The following is a 20,315-nucleotide window of genomic DNA, read 5'->3' as shown; positions in this document are numbered from 1 at the left end:
AAGTAACTACACTACTGGCCATTAAAATTGCTACACCAAGAAGAAATGCAGATGATAAACGGGTATTCATTGGACAAATATATTATGCTGGAACTGACATGTGATTACATTTTCACACGATTTGAGTGCATGGATCCTGAGAAATCAGTATCCAGAACAACCACCTCTGGCTGTAATAGCGGCCTTGATGCACCTGGGCATTGAGTCAAACAGAGCTTGGATGGCGTGTACAGATACAGCTGCCCATGTAGCTTCAACACTATACCACAGTTAATCAAGAGTAGTGACTGGCGTATTGCGACGAGCCAGTTGCTTGGCTACCATTGACCAGACGTTTTCAGTTGGTGAGAGATCTGGAGAATGTGCTGGCCAGGGCAGCAGTCGAACATTTTTTGTATCCAGAAAGGCCCGTACAGGACCTGCAACATGTGGTCGTGCATTATCCTGCTGAAATGTAGGGTTTCGCAGGGATCGAATGAAGGGTAGAGTCACGAGTCGTATCACATCTGAAATGTAACGTCCAGTCTTCAAAGTGCCGTCAATGCAAACAAGAGGTGACCGAGACGTGTAACCAATGTCACCCCAACCATCACGCCGGGTGATATGTCAGTATGGCGATCACGAATACCCGCTTCCAATTTGCGTTCACTGCGATGTCACCAAACACGGATGCGACCATCATGATGCTGTAAACAGAACCTGGATTCATCCAAAAAAATGACGTTTTGCCATTCGTGCACCCAGGTTCATCGTTGAGTACACCATCACAGGCGCTCCTGTCTGTGATGCAGTGTCAAGGGTAACCGCAGCCATGGTCTCCGAGCCGATAGTCCATGCTGTTGCTAACGTCATCGAACTGTTCGTGCAGATGGTTGTTGTCTTGCAAATGTCCCCATCTGTTGACTCAGGAATCAAGATGTGGCTGCACGATCCGTTACAGCCATACGGATAAGATGCCTGTCATCTCGACTGCCAGTGATACGAGGCCATTAGGATCCAGCACGGCATTCCGTATTACCCTCCTGAACCCACCAATTCCATATTCTGCTAACAGTCATTGGATCTCAACCAACGCGAGCAGCAATGCCACAATACGATAAACCGCAATCACGATAGGCTACAATCCGACCTTTATCAAAGTCAGAAACGTGATGGTATGCATTTCTCCTCCTCAAATGAGGCATCACAACGACATTTCACCAGGCAACGCTGGTCAACTGCTGTTTGTGTATGAGAAATCAGTTGGAAACTTTCCTCATGTCAGCATGTTGTAGGTGTCGCCACCGGCGCCAGCCTTGTGTGAATGCTCTGAAAAAGTAATCATTTGCATATCACAGCATCTGCTTCCTGTCGGTAATTTTCGCGTCTGTAGCACGTCATCTTCGTGGTGTAGCAATTTTAATGGCCAGTAGTGTATTTACATCTACCTAATATGTTAGAGCTTTACCTTCATTACTTGCCAGCCCAATATATAATTTTGTAGGATGAAATGTAGAAGAGGTTTTCAGCTAATGGATAATAAAGTGGACAATAATTTTGTTTTGAAGGTAATTATAGGTTCACTTGAAGTCTGTAACTCAAGCAGTCTGCATGTTATATTCACTACTCGCTTTAATTATATTATCAATAATGGTGCAGGTTATGTTTTATTAAGGGGTTAATTAGTACTACATGTTATATCAGCTTTTAGTATTTATTATTTAGCCATAGTATGTGTCAAGGAACACAGTACACTAAAGCTGGAAATATAATTTGCTTCCATAAGTGTTAACTAATATTTCAGTAATCCTTTATAACATTACATTTGATATCTAATATTTACATCTCTGTTACATGGGGTACCTGCTGTGTTTTATGTTCTGATGTGATGTAACAGTATCTGCAGGCATATGGGCTGCTTGGGATTGTATACAGATGATGGGAAAGACTTGTTTTGTAAATATTATTTAATGTATTATTAATGAATTTCTTGTGTTGCCTTATTTTGTGAATGTGTGTATGATATGTTTTCTTGTTATTTATCCCTACATTTTCTACCCCAGTTATTTCTGCCACTCTTTACAAATAATGAGGTGTATATTACTTTAGTTTCAATGATAGGCTCCTTTTACAATTATACTGAACTGAGAAGTAATGGAAATTAACTGAGATGTAATTGAAATATGTGTAAGTGTATACTTTTAACTCATTTGACTATACTGATGTATTTAAACGCCAAAGGTATATGTATTGCATTTTAGACAAACAGTGTGAAACTATACACCCCTTGCCACTCCCTGTCTCATTCTTGGCAAACACTACGATTATTTAAGGTGTTTATAAATCAGTGGTGTGGTTTTAAAAATTCATAATAGATCAATTTATTACTTTATATGGACAAATGTTTCACCACAAGCAGTGGCAGCTGTCCCATTTTTTTATGTGTTTGTACAGTTCTCCAATATGTGCACCTTTGGTCACACGACACACACCTACATGGTAATCAGATTCTTCCCATACTCTGTATAGAACATTCTCTCTGATAATCTGCAGTGCATGCTTTATCTGGTCACTCCCATCCTCAAGGGAAACAGCATTTGGCGGTACATAAACCCCCACAGAAAGAAATCATGGGATGTTAAATCCAGCATATGGGCTGATCAGGGGAGAAGGCTGTGGTCTACTGTTGCAGCATGTCCAATCCAGCATTGGTGAAGAACATACTTAAGAAGCTCTTGTACATTCCTGCAAAATAGGCGAAGCATCGTCCAATTTCAAAATGTAATCATCATAACTGGTGTTCAGCTGGGGTAACAACCAGGTTTTCAACACGCCTTGAAGTGAGTTACGCTCACTGTGTGTTGTTAGAAGAAAAATGGGCTGTGGACTTTCTCGTGTGACACCACACAAAAAATATTCACTTTTGAAGAGTCACACTGATGCTTCATCAGTGTTTGGTTTCTCTCTTCCCCAGATATTGACATTGTGTGTGTGTATGTGTGTGTGTGTGTGTGTGTGTGTGTGTGTGTGTGTGTGTGTGTGTGTATGCTTCTCCTTGCCACTTACATGGAAAGGGGTTTCACCACAGAAGCTAAGTCTTTTTATAAAACCAACATCCTCTACTCCAGTTCTCCACAAAAGTCGAGCTTTTTTGCTTTGTCTAGTGGTGTAAAGGTCAGCACTAATCCCTCTTTGTATGGTTTAAAACAAAGCTGTTTACGCACACTGTAATATTTGGCATGAGCAGTTGCCTGCTTGCTTTACTAAGTAACTTGTGAGGACTTCGATGAAATGCCTCGTGTGCTGTTTGCATCAGCTACATGAGGTTAGCCATGATTCTTCCCCTTACAAAGGCATCTGTCGGTACCACATACTTAGATTGTTATTGCATGGTAAATCTTTCCTAAGCCATGCACGATACTTGCGTTGCAGTGTATACACAGATCTGGACACCTCAAAACAGAGCACATGGTAAGCCTTTAACTGTTGTGATGCCATCTTGGAACAGATGCAATGCCTGCATTTACCGTGGCTATGACTATGCATTCACTGTGGTGTTCATAGTAGCTTAACTGCATTCCTATTTTCTTATCATTATTAGGTCTACTCCTGCATTACCCCTATTTGATTTTGTATTTGTAACCCTGTACTCGCCTGATCAGGAGTTCTGTTCATCCTTCCACCAAACTTCAGTTATCTTCACTGTATCAAACTTCAACCTGTCCATTTCCCTTTTTAAATTTTCTAACCTACCTGCCTGGTTAAGGGATCTAACATTCCACACTCTGACCTGTGGATTATGAGTGTTATTTTTCCTGGTGATGGTGTACGGCTTCACATATGGAAAGACTTTTCAATTGCGTGCCACAGGACATACAACATATTGCATAATGCTTAAATATATAAGACAGAAAGATTGCTTCTATTGAATTTAAAGTCAGTTGTGATAATGTTAATGGTTAGTGTATGTATTTAATGTAATACTCATCCATGTTGGTGTATTTTATAGAGGCTTAAAAATGACTTACTATTGAAATTGGTCAGTGTTTCTTTCACATAAAAGGGCTGTGAATTTTCAGAATGTAAAATATTTCATCGTAACAAAAACACTGTACAAAATCGTAATCAAATTTAGCTTCTTGATGGCCAAAGAAGTTTTATTATCGTAGGCATCTTGTTCTTTCATACACTGTGTATGTCTATAAACACAACAATAATAATAGTATTGTCTCTGACATTGTACTCTGTATTAATCACTACGTTATTGAAGTACAGGATGTATCAAAAAGAATAATTCAGTTTTAAAAAATCATAACTATTATGTTATTTAAGATATGTGCATTAACGATGTACTGTTGGAAAGAGCAAACTCTTCCCATTAAGTAGCTGCAGTGTGCGCCCACTTCAGTTCTAGTAAAAATTGTGTCGGGACAACAGAAAGCATTTTGAGTTCTATGTTTTGCGCAGTGCGGGTCAGTAATAATTGTTCAGTGTGACTTTCATATGAGGTTGGAGACTGATTTTAACAACTATATTTACCAACAGGATTGCGCACCACCACACTGACATCTGGAAGTGAGGGAATTTTTAAATCAAAGGATTGCTGAGCGATGGATTGGTCGACGTGGACCAAATGATTCAGCCTTATGTTACTGGTCTCCAAGGTCACCGGACCTGACATTACATGATTGGGGGTTTATAAAGGACTCAATGTAACTCTGTTATTAACAACAATGAATGAACTGAGACATCGCATAACACCAGCTGTGGAAGCTGTAACTCAAGACATGCTCGCTGCAGTGTGGGAACAATTTGAATACCGCATTGATGTATGTGGTGCATCTCGAGGGGGGGGGGGCATACTGAATACCTATGGAAAGGCAGTAAAAAGAAAAAAAAAACTTTTTGAGTTTCCCATTCGTCAAAAAACAAAATTCATTGTATATGTTTATTAGTTTCAAAAATATAGACGTGCCAAATTGGATGGTTCTTTTTTATGCACCCTGTATTATTATTGTGCAAGTCGGTGCAAAAAGAGCTATAAATTGAGTTACATTAAAATTTCTCGTCGAATATTTCATTTTTATTTAATTGTAACATTTGGTAAATATAAGTTCATTCAACATGACTGATGCAAAAAACTTTCTTCCTTACACGTTACTCTTTCCATGATTTATGAGTCTTATGTGAAAGGATTACATGCATTATTACTTTTAAAATACCATCGTTGTTAATTATGTAACAAGAAATATATTTTACATTTTCCAGGTTTTGGATCACTCAACGGCGATGTGAAAAGACATTGCAACATCTCCCAGCCACTCCATATGAGCGCTTGCCATTATTGCATCATCCAGATCATCCAATGACTAAAATAGGAAGGCACCGAATGTATGTCAAGCTCCATCGGCATCCAAATGTTATTCTCGTAAGTTGTGAAATTTTGTTTTTTATTTGCTTGTATTGTGTAGCTACCATTTTTTATCGTGTGTAATTTTAAAATAATGAAATTAGATTATAGCCTATTTTAGCAAATTTAATCAATATTTGAATATATAATATAGTTAAATAGATAAAAAAACCTGCTCACCAAGCAACGGAAGGAGAAAACATGTACAAAGATTAAAGAAATGAGCAAGCTTTCAGAGCAGTGGCTAGTTCTTATGGCAGAAGGGTTGAATGGGAAGGAAGAGGGAGGAAGGAAAAGGACTGGTGAGGTTTAGAAAATGGCGAGAGTTGAAAAAAGTCTGGGTCTTGGGAGACATACTTTCCTCGGGCTCTGGGCAACTTTTCTGAACTCCCCCCATTTCCTAAACCTAGCCAGCCCATTTGCTTCATCCCTCTTCCTTCCCCTTAAAATGTTCTACTGGAAGAAGGAACCACTGGCTTCAAAGCTTGCCCATTTCTGTAGTCCTCGTATATATTTTCTCCTGTTGCTGCTTGTTGAGTAGCTATTTTATATATCCAGTCACTTTATAGATTATAGTCTGAAGCATCTGAAAGTGACATTCTTTCTGCCACAGTATGAAAACAAATAAATTAGTGAAAATAAAAATACTCCATTCCTGTAGAATCATCAAAATTTTAACTGTCTGTGTTCCAAAATGCATTACCTCCAAATTATAGCCCTGTTCTGTTTCTGCTACCATGTTTAGGACACAAAGTTTCATGACAATCTTCAGACTTCATCTAACTTAATCACTCTTTATCGATCATCTTCAAGATTTAATTCTGTTACGTAGCACAGATAGCTCTTTTAGCTATTTTTTAGTTTATTGTAATTGGTTAGTGTAGTGAATGTATCACTTGTTGTGTGACTTAGCCCTCATTTTAACATTTTTCTGTATCAGCTTCTTTCATTCGTTCATTTTCTCCTCAACCCTTTTGCTGTTACATGCGTGCTCTTTGCATTCCTTGCTGAGAGTAGCTTTCTTATAGCTGTACTGTCACCAAATGCCACTACCGGTGCTGGGAGATGGTGTGCCGACCGCTGTGAAACACTTACCGTCCAATTTTAAGAGAACTATTAGGTTAAAAAATTAGAATTCTGCGTGTCTTACAGTCTGCTATCTTTGCTCGATAAGTGACTGAATTTCTTTTCATTATTCATCATAGTTACTGCGCTGCATCAGGTTAAGTAAAAGAAGTAAAACATTGTGCGAAGTTTTAAAGAGTTTGCAGAGGTAAACATGTATTTTTACATATGCTTGTTTTTAGCTCATACATTGCAGTGTTTGAAATGTACATAAGATACCAAAATTTTATTGAAAATTGAGAGCAGAATTATATCTCATTTCGTTCTTGAGATCGTGATTTTTACATCCAACAGATTGTTGCGCAATGTGACCATTGCTGTCCTTGGACATCACAAATCATGTGACCATAACAACTGCCATATTTCATAAACAGTTCAAGATATATTGTTTTTGTTGTTGTTGTTGTGGTCTTCAGTCCTGAGACTGGTTTGATGCAGCTCTCCATGCTACCCTGTCCTGTGCAAGCTTCTTCATCTCCCAGTACGTACTGCAACCTACATCCTTCTGAATCTGCTTAGTGTATTCATCTCTTGGTCTCCCTCTATGATTTTTACCCTCCACACTGCACTCCAATGCTAAATTTGTGATTCTTTGGTGCCTCAGGACATGTCCTACCAACTGGTCCCTTCTTCTTGTCAAGTTGTGCCACAAACTCCTCTTCTCCCCAATTCTATTCAATACCTCCTCATTAGTTATGTGATCTAGCCATCTAATCTTCAGCATTCTTCTGTAGCATCACATTTCGAAAGCTTCTATTCTCTTCTTGTCTAAACTATTTATCGTCCATGTTTCACTTCCATACATGGCTATACTCCATACAAATACTTTCAGAAACAACTTCCTGACACTTAAATCTATACTCGATGTTAACAAATTTCTCTTCTTCAGAAACGCTTTCCTTGCCGTTGCCATTCTACATTTTATATCCTCTCTACTTTGACCATCATCAGTTATTTTGCTCCCCAAATAGCAAAACTCCTTTACTACTTTAAGTGTCTCATTTCCTAATCTAATTCCCTCAGCATCACCCGACTTAATTCGACTGCATTCCATTATCCTCACTTTTCTTTTGTTGATGTTCATCTTATATCCTCCTTTCAAGACACTGTCCATTCCGTTCAGCTGCTCTTCCAAGTCCTTTGCTGTCTCTGACAGAATTACAGTGTCATCGGCGAACCTCAAAATTTTTATTTCTTCTCCATGGATTTTAGTACGTACTCCGAATTTTTCTTTTGTTTCCTTTACTGCTTGCTCAATATACAGATTTAATAACATCAGGGAGAGGCTACAACCCTGTCTCACTCCCTTACCAACCGCTGCTTCCCTTTCATGCCCCTCGACTCTTATAATTGCTATCTGGTTTCTGTACAAATTGTAAATATATATAAAGAAGAGTATTTTTTTTTAGAAATGATAGGCACAAAGAGGTACAATTATTGTACGATAAATACCCGTAACTTTTTTACTGACTGAGGTATGGAAGTAACTTGCCACAGCAGTGAGAAGTCTATGGAATGAGATATGTAAACACACCAGTAGAACTTCTGGAAAACCCAGGGTCCACATTGAAACACATCCTCAGCACTGGGAAGTGGCAGAGGATGACGAGTTAACTCATCCACAGCAGTTAAAGTGTTCTTGTAAGCTGGATATTAAAAACTAACTCTTCCATTATCAGTCCAGCAAAAATTCTTTCATCTAGTGTTAACAATAATTTATTTAGGTTTTGAAGTCACCATTTGCCACTCTGTGATATTTTAAACATGAATTACTTTATTACTTTTTTCATTGTTCCTTGTATATTTTTTCACTGGTGCAGGAGATAATTGCATGGAGGGAAATTTTAAGTACTATTTGTTTGTGCAAGATGAATAATTGGCATCTTCGCATTAAAGACGCTGTGCACATAAGTGAGTTCTGTTGAAGTGGGCTCACAGTAACTTCCTTTGGCTACTAATGCATTGTAGTGACATTGTGGTTTTCAGAAAAGGTATCTATGTACACGCAACTGAAGTGGCAAGTTCATTACAGATATCATAAATTCTGGTCATTTCAACCATTGTTAGATATGTCATAGAAGATGCAATTTGAGTATGTATTTCATACATTAGTAGTTTAGAATGTTGGTAATACTGATGCACTTGTTATTCTGGCTACCCATAAATTTGCGTTCATCAAAGTCAATTTAAAAAAAAAAAAAAGTTAAGGAATGTGATTATTCGCCTATACCTTATGTATGTGTGGTGCATATACTCACTTTTGCTGTTATTTTTCCAGTTTAACACCACACTCTCCTACATATAACCACCAAGATACTCGTATGCTGGTTATGTGTATTGTATATGTGGGTAATTGTGTGTTTTGTTTGGGAGAGAATGTACTCTAACTAGAAAAAGAGGAGTAGCTGCTAAACTAGTAAAGCCTTTCTACTGTTACGTTGATCATAACTTACTCATTTCACAGGTAGTAAGCTGAACTGGTATTCCATATAAGGTTACTTCACAAGGGAGATACTTAGGCGGAGGGCTGGGGGGATTGAATCCCATTGATGCAAGCCATACATTTTCCCCTACAATGTAAGATAACACATGATGGACAAAGCTAGGAGACAGAAGAAGCAGACTAGCATAGGCAAAGAGAGGATTCCCTGTCAGAAGAATTCTACTAGTATCAAATGTAGGCTTTAATTTAAAAAAAGAACTCGGAAAGTTTAGGTCCTGGAGAACAGCATTGCATGGAAATGAATCATGGACTGTGAAAAAGCTAGAAAAGATATGTTTTATCTTTCTCTTTTGTGGTTTCAGGTTGTAGCTTTCAAAGAAAAGGAAAATTGCCCCTGTGAAATTGATTGTTCTTTCTACCTTGCTGTTGTGAAACACGCATCAATTGAGGATGATCCCCATGATGATACCATTGAGACTGAGCTCCCTAAGATGTACCTGAAAGTTCTTACCCTTATTGAATTTGATACCTTTGTGATAACTCATGGACCTTTTACAAGTGTTGACGGTAAGTGGAAAATACATTCTTAGTAATACCTTTATGTTAAATAGCTGTGACTATATATCCTGAAAGTCATCTCAAGAGCTCATTAATGTAATTCCTGTATCTAATATATTTAATCTTTGTTGTTTAAATTCCGTATGTGATGTTGATTCTGTATTTCTTAATTTCTGTGTTCTAAGGATTAAATTTAAATGAATTCTCTTACTGTGTAATATGCAGCAATGCAGTAGACAAGTGTTTTGTGTTGTTACAGATCAGAGTGAGAAAAAACGGAAAGCACAGACTGGAAGAAATGAAACAACTCCTCGACGACCAAAACACCCTGCATATTTCATACCTGAACTTGCACATGTGGTAGCATTATGCGATGAGAGAATTCCATTTGTCACACTTGCACAGGAGGTAAAAATGAATGTTCTCTCTCTCTCTCTCTCTCTATCTATCTATCTATCTATCTATCTATCTATCTCTCTATCTCATCTCCCTCTGCCTCTGCCTCTCTCCTTCTCCCCCTCCCCATCCCCCTACCTTCCCCCTCTCCCTCCCCCGTTACTTTATTCTGTTGATAATGATTTGATGTTCTGGTTTATTTTGTTTACTGTGGATATTTTGAAAGTAGTTTTATTTTGTCTAGTTTTTTGTGGAAATGTGAAAGTCTATTTCCTAAATTGGTTATTGTTTATGTTGAGTATCAAAATAAGCATGTGAGAAGAATGCATGAAGTTAATATGATAAGTGCTGTAACAGTGTCAGACACACTAATTACAATCACAGATTGTTGAATTTGAGTTAGTGACAACATAATGGCGTGTGCACAATACACGTAATACCATGTGTGCTGCAAGATTCTGTTATAATCGTACAGCATGCGTCATATTAGGATTTGTCTGCAATTACCAAACAAAGAGCAAACAGTGGCAGGTTGTTGCTTAAGCATATCTTTCTCATGTTTCATCAGTTTCCACTTCAGCAACTCTTGTATTACATGATTCAGATGCATTTTGTTTGAATTGTGGTTCCATAGCTGAAACCACTCCAGAAAAATGCAGCCCTTGCAGTGTTTTTTGAGACAGCTATCATTATGCCAGAGACACAAAATATAAAGATATGAAATCGTGGAACAGGAAAAAATGTGGATAAGAAAAGACAGTGGTATCTGTGATCATTTCAGGTTTACAGGTATCTTTGATGTTAAATGTACACAATGTTGGACCAGAAACTCTTTCTAGAATCTTCAGGTGCTACAAGACAATTGTTTAATGATAAACTGACATAACTTCGACCAAATATCTCGGATTTAATCCGTGGAAACTCTTGCAGGACTTCCTCAGATTCTTTAAGTTTTTCATGAGGTTCTCTTCACATGTGTGACTTCCTTTGGAATCTGACGAGCTGTTTTTCACCCATTACTTATCATCTTTTCGTGAGAGGCATTTAATAAAAATAAGAAGCATCCTTAAATAAAAAGTGCTTGTTAAGAAGCTTATTCTGGTCACAACTAAAGCCCTTGTGATTAAAGGGTTCTGTCCGAGATGTGCATGAAAGAGAGATGTGAACAGTGTTAAAAGTGGACCGGCCTTTGTAGCCTAATTGTTAAGAAACTCTTTTCTGAACATTGAAATATACATGCGTTTTGCAACCCAATGAATCAAAAATTGGTGAATCTCTCCTTGCACCCTTTCCACAGAGATTCAGAAAAGGGTTACAATAGCACAAAAGTTAAATTTGAGTCTGTATTATGCTGTGATCTTTGTAATTAAAGAGGCAGCCACAATTCTGTTGTCAGATGATATTAATTACAATTGTACATTCCATTAAATAAGGTGTAGAATCTATGCACCTCAGTAATGCACCATTTGTACTTATGTTCAAGTTCATATATAAGATTAAGCTAGTCAACAATGCGACACAGAAAATTCCAGCAATTTACTTTAAAATTCCGCCGTAACAGAAGTCTTTCAGACTCTAAAGATTTTTGGTTAAAATGTTGGACACATGTAAAACGGTGGACAATAAGGAACATACGAAGGTTATGTGTTGTTTACATGGTGGAAAAATGTGAGGTGCTCCCACACAGTGCTTGACACTCAGCTGTTTAAAATTTGAGTTAAATCTCACTTGTTACAGGCTATCTATGTATCTTTGTCTCTGTAAAATTTTATGTTAGTTACTTTTGTTACTTTGCTGTCTTTCTACTATTTGTTGATTACATTAAGACGATAAGAAACTACACTGTTCTCAGCAGACTTATTGTTTTAAATATTTTTGGTTTACTTGTCACGTTAATTAACACGAATACACTGAGAATGCTTAAAACAACTTTTTCCAAGGTTTTGTACATGACCACAATGAAAAAAGCTTTCAAATAATATTGAAAAGAGCTGTCAAAAAAACTAAAACATTTTAACAAATGTACATAGATTGTTAATGTGACTTGCTTATTTTTAGTACTATTTTCAGCTTTCCCGCAGAGAAATAGCACACCAGGGGCTTCAGGTGGAAGCAAATGCTACAGCCCTTGTACTGCGTTTAGTGCAGCTACCACCCCCAATTGGCCCTACTGTCCATCCTTCATCATGGCAGGCTCTTCTCAAAAGGCTGCTTTCAGTAGCCATTCGTGTACAGGGAAAAGCCACGAAGAGCTGGATGGCTGAATTTGTGTTCTATGGAAGTCCTCTTGCTAGCTTGCACCCGAAGGAACAAGGTAACTGTAGCCTGAACAAGTTTTCAGGATTTCTTGAACTGGTAGTACAGACAAAGTTTAAGTTCTCCTCTCTCACCCTTCATTTTGTATTCAGGTAAGTCTGAAACATAATTAAGTGTAATCAGAACATCTTTTCAAATGGCATTTTATGTTTTTTGTGGGTGGGGTTTTTGTCATAGTGAAGCCATTAAATATTTTCAGTAGTGTGGGTCATTCATACACACAGCTGTATGCACTGATTGTATCTGTTTTTCACATAATTCTTTTCCAAACTTGCCCTTCACATTATAAAATATCTTTTATACAATGTGTTTTGATATCAATGCTACCAATCCTCAGGGACAGTGTACCAGAGAAACAGCTCCATTTCAAGACAAGGAGTGTGAGTTTCTAAAATGGTACTTAAAAAGTTTTAATCCCCGTTTCGGTACTGCTACAAAGATGGCATTATTTAAATTTTGAATAAATATGCAGGTGGCTGTTATAAGACAGAGTGGCTAGTATCTCAACAAGTGGTGTTTCCTGGAATGTGCTGTAGGTCTTTATTTTTCTTCATTCGATCAGTACTATCTGCTGCATGAATAAATACCCTCCATAAATTCGTACAGAAAAAAGTTTGCCTACTCTCTGGATATATTGTGGGAGTTAAATGATTTTTCAATAGAAGAGTTTCAAAAAATATATTTATTTTAAATATTTCCTTTATTTCATGTCAGATAACTACATTTAAGTTCTTTAGAACACAATTTTTACTGTAATGCAAGCCTTTTAAATCCAGTTTTGTGAGGGCATCTGTTCTTTTTCTCCCCCATAGGTTTGAGGAGACCAGTATATTTTCAATATGACATGGGAACAGCAGACGCAGTTCGGCAGACGGTTGATTCTCTGCTTAATGATTGGGCTCAGATAGTGCATTTATATTCTGTTGTTGAAGACCTTGCAGAATATTTTCGTATTGGTGAGTGACGCAATGGAGTCCTGAGTCCATTATTTTGCATATGTTTGTCTTATTTCTCGTATAAAGTATTTAAACAACCTTTGATTATATTCCTTGAGTTTATACTAAAATAGACTAATATTCTATTTATGTGTGTGCCATGTTGTCGACATGCCAATGCAGATATTTTCATTTTCAACAATGAGAGCCATGGTTGTACAGTGTAATCCTGCTATTAAGTTCACGGAATTAACATTTTCCCACCGTTTATGACATTTTTTTATTGCTCCCATCAAATTTCCTATGTCCACAATGTTAATTCATACTCGATTTTGTGTCTGCATATTTATGATTTTTCCATGATTTACGCTTTATACAAAAACTTTTGTGGAGAAGAAAACCGAAAAAGTTATCCTGGAATCACACTCGCTGTCAAGTAGTGATTGCACACATTAGGTGGTTAAGTTTCATGAAACCAGGGCACTCAGCTCAGCAGATTTGGAGCAGTAAACGTGTAAAAGTTGGAACAATTCATGCCTTATCTCCTGTCGTTGCCAAGCTCTACTTGGCATGGTGGCTGATGGGAGTTTCTAGCACCCTGTTTATTTAGTGTGTTTTGTCATTTGGCCACTTGTAGCGCCAGTTGAATCCTTCACTCACTCTGCGTTGCTCATATGTTTTTGGTTTAAATACAGTACCAAGTACTTTTTTTTATGCTGTGCGAAACATGTTTCGAAAATTTATTTTTGTTCTCAGGTGCAGTATTTATGTATGTATTTTTTGTGATGTTACACAAACAAACCATGTAAGTGATAGTTTGTGTGTGTGTTGGGTTGATCTACATAACTGAGGCGGCACAGTACCTGATAACCTCAAAAAGACAAATACAGTGCAAGAGAGACAGAACAACACAGATGCAAATCACACAGTTGCAAACACCACGAAATGCCTTGAGCTAAGCATGAAAAAATATGTAACTGGTGCTGTGTTTTATTATTTAAATAACAAATGACAGCTTCAGGCGTGCTAGAAACATCGATTATGATGTATGAAATTGAGTGAAACGTTTCTACCTCCCAGAAAGTTATCATTTCCCATTACATCAGCAGCTATTAGAAAATAAATCTTTATTAGATAATAAACAGCCCCCTGGCAAGTATTTTGATGCTGATTATGTACATATACATAAAGTGCGATAATGCAAGGGGGTATCCCATACATAACTTTTACAGCTTCAGATGTTATTTCCCTCATTTTACTTTTTCGCTCATTTTATACCTTTTTTTTTAAGTTCCTTGAAAAGTGTAAAAGCGGGTTTTCACTGTATGGGTTAAGATAAGTAGAAACAGCATCATGTGTTAATAACTTGTGTGTATTTAAATATTAATAATATCCCCTTATGTCACTTATGTTAGGAGAAACAGATATAAAGATTACTCAATGTTGAATTATTCATATTGTGGGAAATGCACTTTGATAATGTGGAATAAGACCATATGAAATTGCAGTTCGCACAGATTTTAATTCATATACTCATAGAAACTCGTACTCTCTGAGAGCTATTAGTATTGTGGCATATTTTATAGCAGTATGCAAACTGTACACCTTTCTCCAAAGTTCTCGCTGCCTTACCTTCTTATTGAGATCAAGGAAGGAAAATTAAGAAACAAAAATTCTGCTAGAATGAGGCAGATGTACAAGAATTATTATCCACAATCTTGAATGAAGAGAGAACTTGTAAATAAAAGAAACTCAAGTATGAAGTGAATTCATTTATAAATATGTAGAAATTATAAATGCTATACTGAAGAGAACCTATTTGAATAACCAAAGTACAAATAATATGCCCGAAAAAAATGCATGTTTCAGCACTTCATTATTGAGAAGATACAAGAGGATGAATTTGGAAACAATTAAGTAAATGTGGGGGATTAAAAAAACTGGAAAGAAAAGAAATTGCCAGAGATGAGGATAAAAAATATGTAAAGATAAAGCAACAAAATTTTGAACACAGCATAGAAATAAAAGTGAAAGCAGAGTAGACTCAAAGGACTAATAAGGGGAGGGGGGGGGGGGACCTCCTTGGCCTTAATAGAGGATCTGGTTTAATAGTGAGTTTCAGTGTTCGAACACCAACTAATACTATTGAATAGCATGGATGTTAACAATGCTTTGGCAGGCATATGTGCCCGTGTCACATTTGTGATAGACTAAATGTATGTGGTAATGCCCCATGTTTAATATTACAGGCAGTCTGATTAGTGTAAGTTGTGGCACAGGAGACAATCTGGTGCAGCACAATGAAAGTGAGACACTACAGTGCACTACTAGGACTGTATGTATTGGAACTGTTGTTCTTGCCTCCTTTCAACATGAGAATCACCTCATTCAGCTATCATGCGCAGTTACAGCTCAGTCAGGCCACAGCAATCAGAGACAGTGGGCATGTGTGTGTGAGTTGTGCTAGTATGAAGAATTACAATATGGCATGTGTGTTTTCTACTTCAGAAGAAGGCCCTTTGGCCAACTAACATTTCTTCTCGCAATGTTTTCTACTTCAGAAGAAGGCTCTTTGACTAACTAAAATTTCTTCTCGTGATATTGTTGTTATTCCACCATAGACTTCGCACTTTCTCTCTCTCTCTCTCTCTCTCTCTCTCTCTCTCTCTCACACACACACACACACACACACACACACACACACATACACATATACACACACACACACACACTTATCAAATTTTTATATCTACAAATAAAACAGAAGTAATAGCAGTGGAAGGGAAACAAGTAAGAAGAGCAAAAAAGCACATGAACAGTAAGGTGATAGCACAGATAATTTCATTTAGATATCTTGTGATAGAGATATCAATATACAAAACTAATTTAGTTGTGGTTCAAAATACATAGAAATATGACACATTAATGGTTATATAAGGAGAACCTTGGCAGAACTGTGAGGAAAGAGATACCATGAAGTCTGCACAATGTGATGGCTAAGCCTGCTTCCATGTATTGTAGTGAAAACTGGATTATAAGAAAAAGAGAGGAATAAAGAACTGAAACAGCTGAGTGAGGTTTCTGAGTTCACTGCTAGGACGAACATTAAGAAACAGAGTGCAAAATGAAGAAGTAAGACAGCAACTAGAATTTGAAAACAACGACAGAAGAGATTAGGCACTACTATGACCACGTCAAAAGAATGCCACCTGAGCGCTTGCCATGGCAAAGCAGTACATTTTAACCGAACTGAAAGATGGGATATAGAATGATCAGTGAAGAGATGGAGACAACAGTTTTGTTAAATTCCTTTTGTCTTTGAATGGGCCAACACCCATTCCTTGAAATGGAAGAAGAAGAAGAAGAAGAACTTGGCATAAAGAAGAAGTTGGTTGTTAGGATGCATCCTGAGGCATCATGGAATAGGCAATTTAATAACTGTCGGAACTGGAGGGGAGAGATAGATTGTAAAGGGGGACTTAGGGGTTTCCGTTTTGAAAAGTTTGTTGGACAAAAACTGTTACTAGAAAAAGCTCATGTCGTTGCAGCTCGTACCATTTTCTTACACAGAATTGTAGGAAAGGACATACACTCAGTCATATGGTCAGACGAAACCTGGGTCAACGCTGGAGAATCAGTTGAGAAATGCTGGACAGATGATACTCCGAATAGCAGCAGTCATCAGCCAACAGGAAGAGGATCCTGATTAATTGTGGCCCATGCAGGATCTTCAAACGGCTTTGTGCCTGAAGGACTTCTATTTTTTGATTGAAAAAACTGGTGACTATCATGACGATATGGACCACCCACAATTTGTACAGTGGTTTAAAAATTTGTTGCTTCAGTTAAGTATTTGGACAGTGTTTGAGAAGGACAGTGCACTGTACCATTCTGTGATTTAGATAAAACTCCCACCACTAGTGACCGTAAAGAAACTATGGTGCAGTGTTTGCAGTCGGGAGACATTATTGCAGACATGAGCATGACAGAGCTGCTGTTATACTCGCTCATGAAACAAAGTAATCCTGTGCCGCCTAAATACATTGTAGATGAAATTGCAAGCGAACCGGGTCACTTGGTAATTTGGCTTCCACCTTATCACTGCCATTTTAATCCGATTGAATTGGTATGGAGTGAAGTCAAGGCGTACATGAGAAGTGACAACAAGACTTTTACTATAACAGAAGTGGAAAGACTGCTATGTGAAGGTCTTGCTACTGTAGACACTATCTCATGGAGGAAAAAAGTAGACCATATTGCTAAACGGATAAGAGCATCACAGGCTATAGATGGCATTATAAATGAAAACAAACAATTAATGATTTCTCTTAATGATGAAGGTGACCAAGACAACAGTTTTGGCGCCAGTTCCAATGATTGTGAAGGAGAACTGGGTGGAATTGTACCACTGACATTGTAAATTGGTGAGTGTAAATGTGTACTGAATTAATTCTTTCTCTCTGCAATCGGGTAGGCTATGCATGTTTTGCTTTATTTCTTTCTATGAGTGTGGATAGCGTGTTATTTGGTACGCTTAGATTTATATTATTATATGACATTTTAGATGCAGCTATTACTGTAACAATTTGGAAAGACTTTTCATAGATATTGTCATTAACTTAGAGTGTTTTTTATTTCCTGGTTTCATACACGATCAAACGCTTAGTCTCCGTTGTCGTTCTCTCCATTTTTAGAAAAACGTACTTTGTTGCAGTGTCAAGTGACATGTTTCACTGGCCCGGGTATAGTGGTAGGGGTCAGCCCCCAGCCAGTTGTTCTTTTTCGGGTGCCACCCGCTCACTGTGTGGCATGCTTTGTAGGTTGTGGTGTAACTTGGTGATTATGTGGAATAACATGTTCCACTTTTAACCATTTAGGCCAGCAAAAGATGTTCGTGGAAACTGAAAACATAGTTTAGGTAGTTGTTAAGTGTGGAACATCCCACTGTATGCATCCTGGTTTGATATATGTGCAGATGGATTTAAAAGGAAGACATCTCAGCATATCGACAAGGCACGATGGCGAATGTGTGTCTCCACTTGCTGTGCAAGCGCGCTTCTGATTTGGCATCACAACTTGGTGGTGGCTTGGAAGTCAGGTGCAGGCAAGAACGTTAACACCAAAATAAGTGAAGAATATATGAGAACTGTCTTCAGAGTATCTAATGTCAAATCAGTACAGCAGTCCACGTTATGGTCTGTTGTGAGTTGTGACATAGTAAGGATCTGTGTAACCTGCAGTTGTAAATTAATTATACAGAGAAGACATTGCAATTACAATACAGTTGCTGCAAAATGCTTTATGTCATTCAGTAGTTAGAATAGAGTGGACCTCTCTTTCAATATCCACTCCAACTGCAAAAGGTGAAGAAGTGACACAGCACAGTGTAGTGGCACTGCATAGTAGGCCCACTATAGGAATTAACTTCAACAACAATGACTGCAAAAATATTTGAAAGGTAATAGTTGGTACACTTATCCACTGAGTGACAGATCGTACATGGAGTGGAACACATCATAACACTAAAACTATTGCCACATACACTCCAAGGTACGTGCAGCACGTGTCAAGCTAGACTGGCTGTATGCCGACAACACTGATGATCAGAATGGTCACAGAATAATTGTCTGAACCAGCAACATTGGTCCTTAAAGTTAAATTATTCTAGTATCTTCCAGGCTGAGTTCTTCATTCTTTTTCATAATGTTACTAATTCTTTTTTCTGCTAACAGTCTGTATTGCAATTTCATCTGTATCTCTGCATTGATTGATTGATTTTTATTGTTGTAGAGACCTCAGATCATCTGAGGCATTACAAAAGTCAATGTTACATAGTATAAATCTTACACAAATAATTACAAAAACAAGAAAAATATTACACAATGTAAATATTACACAAATAATTATGGTACCTTCACACAAAAACAAAACAGAGAAACTTCTGGTACAAATTGATATTGCATAGTAAATTTAGCCAATTACAGACTTACTCATATATAGAAGCATATAAAAACTGATCACAAAGTGTAGTTATACCATATTCTTTGCCTCCCTTAAAAATTCATCAGTTTCATTAAATGCTGAGCTCAAGAAGAAATTCTTTTACTTTTTTTTGAATTGTTGAATTGGAAGATCCCTGATATGTTGGGGTATGGCATTAAAAAATTTTATGGACTTGTATAAGAAGCACTTTCGTGTTTTTTTTATAGTTACATCAGAAAGAAACTTTTGTCGTCTGTCAGATTTGTTAACTATTTTGTGTACCACTTAGTCTCATATTCTGCTAAATTGCACTTGTCTGTTTGCCGGTTGCACTTATTTGTTTTTGTTGTTGTTGTTGTTGTGGTGGTCTTCAGTCCAGTGACTGGTTTGAGGCAGCTCTCCATGCTACTCTATCCTGTGCAAGCTTTTTCATCTTGAAGTACCTATTGCAACCTACATCCTCCTAAATCTGCTTAGTGTATTCATCTCTTTGATTTTTACCATCCACGTTGCCCTCCAAAACCAAATAGGTGATCCCTTGACGCCTCAGAACATGTCCTATCAACCGATCTCTTCTCCAGTCAAGTTGTACCACAAATTCCTCTTCTCCCCAGTTCTATTCAGTAAGTCCTCATTAGTTTCGTGGTCTACCCATCTGATCTTCGGCACTCTTCTTAGCACCACATTTCGAAAGCTTCTACTCACTTGTCTAAACTATTTATTGTCCATGTTTCACTTCCATTCATGGCTACACTCCATACAAATACTTTCAGAAAAGACATCCCGATGCTTAAATCTACACTTGATGTTAACAAATTTCTCTTCTTCAGAAACGCTTTCCTTGCCATTGCCAGTCTACATTTTATATCTTCTCTACTTAAACATCATCAGTTATTTTGCTCCTCAAATAGCAAAACTCCTTTACTACTTTAAGTGTCTCATTTCCTAGTCTAATTTCTTCAGCATCACCTGATTTAATTCGACTACATTCCATTAACCTCGTTTTGCTTTTGTTGATGTTCATCTTATAGCCTCCTTTCAAGACACCTTCTATTTCATTCAACTGCACTTGTAGGTGTAGAAGTGTAACAACAGTATGGCAAAGGAGGATTTGACAGTTTCTCTGGGACTATCTATGCACATTATTCTTATAACTATCATGTACATTTTT

General features: G+C 37.5%; 1 protein-coding gene across 1 annotated transcript in view; it reads left to right on the top strand.

Moving 5' to 3' along the window:
- The window catches only part of LOC124776432 (mediator of RNA polymerase II transcription subunit 14), a 180,921-nt gene that overhangs the window by 98,774 nt on the left and 61,832 nt on the right, over window positions 1-20,315 (top strand). The window contains 5 exon segments of the mRNA XM_047251426.1: window positions 5,248-5,407; window positions 9,320-9,524; window positions 9,775-9,923; window positions 11,982-12,225; window positions 13,040-13,183. Coding sequence (XP_047107382.1) covers window positions 5,248-5,407; window positions 9,320-9,524; window positions 9,775-9,923; window positions 11,982-12,225; window positions 13,040-13,183 — 902 coding nt within the window.

Source organism: Schistocerca piceifrons, chromosome 2 (assembly GCF_021461385.2).
Source record: "Schistocerca piceifrons isolate TAMUIC-IGC-003096 chromosome 2, iqSchPice1.1, whole genome shotgun sequence".
NCBI lineage: Eukaryota > Metazoa > Arthropoda > Insecta > Orthoptera > Acrididae > Schistocerca > Schistocerca piceifrons.
Note: the sequence above shows the minus strand (reverse complement) of the source record. Positions and strands in the feature narration are given on the sequence as shown.